The sequence below is a fragment of the Brassica oleracea genome, chromosome C9, assembly GCF_000695525.1.
Source record: "Brassica oleracea var. oleracea cultivar TO1000 chromosome C9, BOL, whole genome shotgun sequence".
In the NCBI taxonomy this organism is placed as follows: domain Eukaryota; kingdom Viridiplantae; phylum Streptophyta; class Magnoliopsida; order Brassicales; family Brassicaceae; genus Brassica; species Brassica oleracea.
Genome location: NC_027756.1, coordinates 47,951,080 through 47,956,037, shown reverse-complemented (window position 1 = coordinate 47,956,037; position 4,958 = coordinate 47,951,080). Strand labels below are relative to the sequence as shown.

At 33.6% G+C, this 4,958-nt stretch overlaps 1 protein-coding gene across 1 annotated transcript; it reads right to left on the bottom strand.

Annotated features, from left to right (window-relative positions):
* Positions 1-1,476: 1,476 nt before the first annotated feature.
* LOC106315421 lies at positions 1,477-2,501 on the bottom strand. The gene is made up of 2 exons (XM_013753147.1): positions 2,225-2,501; positions 1,477-2,154 (listed from the first exon to the last, which is right to left on the bottom strand). The coding sequence occupies exons 1-2, from the start codon at positions 2,316-2,318 to the stop codon at positions 1,484-1,486; spliced, it is 765 nt and encodes a 254-aa protein (XP_013608601.1). The 5' UTR covers positions 2,319-2,501; the 3' UTR covers positions 1,477-1,483.
* Positions 2,502-4,958: the final 2,457 nt, after the last annotated feature.

Below are 4,958 nucleotides of genomic sequence, written 5' to 3'. Positions count from 1 at the left end.
TATAGGAATTATATAGTTTCATTCAATATAGCCAAAAAGATTAAAAGATTTAGTTACTTCTTTTAGCTTTAGTCTTTGAAGAGAAAAACAATTTTCAGATATGCAGTTTAATTCCTCTTAATTTCCAAATTATTAATGGTTATGCTACATTTAGGTTATTTTGGTTAAATTATGTTTGGTTCACTCTAACTTATTCAAAGTAAATTATTTGATATGATATGGTATGAAACTCAAGTAGAATTCTGCTAGAAATGTAATATTTTATTAATTTCTAACACTGTTAATCTATAAAAATATTTTCAAATAGCATGACCGAAATTTCCAACAATTTTTTTTTTTAAAGTTCAAAAATGCTAAAACAATTTATTATAGATTAAAATGCTAAAAAAAGTTCAAAAAATTAAAGAAAATTTAATTATAATTTGAAAAACTAATATAAACAGAATAAAACATAATTTGTTGTTACATAATATATACTAATTATTATTTATGACATTATTGAAACTATTTCTATATTACTTTAAAATATAACTTTTTATAATTTTATCCCACTATATTTGATTTTCAATTGATTTAACTTTGAGGTAGATGTATTAATTTATTATCGTGAGAAAATTAGTTATTGTAATAATATTAAAATCTGATACTTTTAGAAATAAAAGAAATATATTTGTTATTCTTACTTTCAATTTACTTCATCTATATCAAATGGAAATAGAAATCAAATAGAAAAAATATAAATCATTACATTTTCCATATTTTTATTTAATAATTGTGTTCTCAAACAAAAAAATGATAGTAGTCTTTTCAATTCAAACCAAAATTTGCAATATGATTTATAATGAAAATAAAATTTATTATTTTCAATATAAACTCATTTTTCAAATATTTTTTAAAATTAAAATATATTTTAATATAAATTAGTTTTAATGTAAACTCACCCGCCCGTAGGACGGACCAACCCTAGTATATATATATAGAGATAGATTCCAATACAGATCAAATATAATATAGATTAGTCCTAAGTCCACTACAAGTCTAGAATAACTTTTCTTTTGGTCGACCACTAGAGTTGCTTTAGTTGTCTGGTAGTAATTGACTTAGCTTTTATATAATTTTGAAACCATGTTACCTTCTTCAGTAAGCAAAAACAAACCTTACCACTGTACCCAAAAAACCCTTTAGCATAAACAGTTTTTGGAGATTAGTTTATGATGCGGCCTTCTTTCTCTAGGTGAAAATACAGGCTGCACAATCAGTCAGAGCAGAAGCAAACAATTAGTTAACAGAGATTGGTATCTTGTATTTGTTTTTTTCACTCGGTAAGGACTTAGGACAAACCGGGTTAGAATTAATGAAGGATAGTAGATTATTAGAATTCAACAACAAAAGCAGAAGCAAATTCTTTACTCACAACACCAACTAGGCATCATCATCTTTTCTTTTTCTTTTTTTTTTTTTTAATAATGACAAGGCAACATCATCATTCACCCCTAAACTTGGGACCGGCAATGCTCAACCAGCCTTCTCTTGGTGAAGTACGATCCGATTCCAATATGGAAACGAGCTTCTTCGCAGGGACCTTGATAACATCACCATTCCTACTTACGTCACTAGCAACGCGACCGTAACAGTACACACCAACTCCGAGCATAGTTAACCCACAGGCATGCAAGGCTAAAGCAAGCGAAGCTGCAGCAGCGGCATTGACTTGACCACTGGTTCCAAATCTATTCTTCTTGCAGACCAGTAAACCAGTTTTACAGTAGATAGCAAAATCTTCACAATTGTTTTCTGTGACGTCATAATCACCAAACCACCCATCCATATGTAATTGGAAATTTGCACGGACAAGAACATCCTCAGGAGGATCTGAAGGTGCTAATGTGCAAGTACCACCTCTAGGTTTGGCAAGAAAGGAAGACCTAGAAACATTGTATTTAAAGAGGTAGAGATTTCCTCCAGCAAGAAAGCAATCAAGACAAGAGGTAATGACCTTGTCACCGTTGAAGCTGGAATGATCTTTGCAGACCAGACACTGAGGATAATTAGGAGATGAACTAACGACCAACTTGTCCAAAAAGGTCCCGGTTTCAGTTTGTCGACCACCTCCACGAGTGAAATGTATGACTTTGTTATCGCCTACGTAGATTCCTGCATAGAGAGAAACATTCGATAAAATGATAGAAACATATAAAGGGAAGTGAGTGAGGGAGAGAGATACCGTGGTGAGCGTAGACGTAGGCAGTACGCCATGAGTAGATGTGATCTCCAGGCTTCACTTCTTCTCTGGAGATTTTGTTTGAGAACAATCCCATTTTGAAACTTCCTGAACTTTTCTCTGTCTGAGTTGTGTGACTTTGTGTCTTCCTATTTCCGCATAGTTTGATCTTTTTAGTTATTGAACCAATGCTCAACCAATAAAGCTAAAGGTTAATAACTTCTTATGATTTCGAATTGGTCATTCTCAAATCAAATTTTCCGTTTGTACTTATAAGAGACTTTATATAATTCTTTGAATTGTTGATAAAAAAAAATCTTTGAACTTTCAGGTTTATTCGTTATCTCAGTTTCACTATAAGTGTTAAGACTCATAACCCAAAATAATGGTATAAGATTGTTTCTAGTTTGCTTATAAAGTTGTTTTTAACATTGTTTTTTGCTTATATATATTTTGGGAGGTCAAGTCCAAATATATATTTTTTCCAAAAAAAAGAAGTCCAAATAAATAACACCAGCCCCCATCAGTCTTGTAGTTTTCATAAGATGAAAAATTCAATAAAATAGAACCAATAATCCGTGTGTGTATACAAGAAATGTCGTAAATGAAGTGTTGGGGAAATACTTCTGTTATTATTACTGTCGACCAGAAGGTCCATATATATACAAGGTATTAAACCGTCATAAAGTCATGTTTATCCTAACAAGATAAGGATAAGGATAAACACTATGTTACAGATATACATGGAATATATACTAGACAAACACATAGTCTCTGGTTGTCTTTATCATGTCCCGGATTGGGCCTGCAGTACGGGCTGGTCCATGGTCGATCATCATTTGGTTTATAACACTCCCCCTTGATCGACACATCCGGTACAGGTTCGTTGCATGCTTAATGTTGCCTCATTAAAACCTCTCCTGAAAAACCCCAAAACCAATGTGGCAAAATGGGAAACCAAGGACAGGAAAAAGAGTACAACACATGAACTCCCCCAGATGAATGCATCACTGTAGTAGACGCATTCCCATCTGGTATCCGAGTCTTCTTGAACGTTGAAGTTGCCTATGACTTGGTGAAGATGATCAGCTGGATTCTCCTTGAATGAACTTGTAAGTCTTGGACGTTGGTATGTCTTTTGGAACTCCATTAAGATGTGGTCAGGATGTACATCTTTGCTGCTGATCACTCCATGTCTTGGTTGAACTGATGGTGCTTCAAACGGTGCTCGGATGGACTTTATAATCTGCAATAAAACTTTACTTGCAGGTCCTTTTTCATGTCCCACGGATTCTCTTTGGTTATATGGCTTTCCCAAAACGTGGACATTCAATATATATTGAGTCATAGACCCAGAACACATACGAACAACTTTACTTCATATCTTTCGTTCATTCGGACTTATATCTCTTCGTATGTGCCAATGGCTTTATCCATTGTAACCAACCATTCTTTATTTTCTTTTGTCGATCCATGTTGAGCTATAGACCTTGTCTATATTCGTTCATAATCATGAGTGTCTAAGGTCATACCATCAATAATTATTTGCTGCAATGAAACTCATCACACAATGAATTCGCAGTCATACACTCATGTCCTTTGTACATGGTTATCGATCTTTTCTTGCTTTAGCAATGCTTATAATCATTAAGCCACGACCAGACATCCTTCTGGTCACTATCCTAGTTTATGGTTCTCACTTAGACGTGCTGACTTAATCATACACACACACACGGCTATGATTTTTCTACAGACTTTTCATATGTAAAACATAGTCTGTTTAATCAATCGATAACTTGTATCATTGAACCTTTGAACCATTAAACATTTTTCTCTCAGTTGGTCTTTATTATGATCACAAGGAATTATAATATTTTCTGTATGGACTGACTGCACTAAGTAAATACTTAGTCTTTCATATTACTTACAGCTGCTGTATATTACAATCCATAAACAACTTAGAAACAAAGCTTGTTCATATTTCTATGGTACGTTGATACCTTTATCCAGTGATCCATTTGCTGCTTACTACACCATTATTTCTTTAGTAAATATCCAGACAAAATCAAACTTGATTTTCTGTAGTAGCATCCACCATATAGGAGCATATCTCTTTATAAAATGTTTTTTGGTCCTTGTGAGTATCCTTGTGTAATCAAGCTATACTTGAACGTTATTTAAAAGGAACATGGACACACTATACCATGTGGTCATGTCCTTTAAACTCACGGAATTTCTTATCTCACAAGATCCATTCACTGGTTTCTTTCTTAGATGGCTTTTCTGTATGTACAGGGTTACTACGCCCATCTGTCTTATAATTACTTTGAATTCTTTGAACACCCCACATCCCTATATAGTTTTTATGAGTACTCTACGTGGGTTCATGATCCTCAGGTTATATCCTTCAAATCCCAAGTACTACAATCTTTTATGAGCTCTTATGTATGTAAATACATCTTTGGTGTTAACACTCTTTATCTTTAGTTTCATACTGTTCCAGACATGATCTAATTAGATTTTGAGATCTTATTATCCAAGACCTTTATACCTTGCAGTTTGGCGTCCCAAACTACATGGTCTGGTACCTTAGATGTGTGGTTGCGCAACCTTATTTCTCTATCTGAACTGGTTTCTCTTATGAACTCGGATTTGTACGATTCTGAGCACCTTTCATTACTTTCCGAGGTTCCTTATTATTTGGAACTTATTTGTCTATCTCTAATAGACATTATAG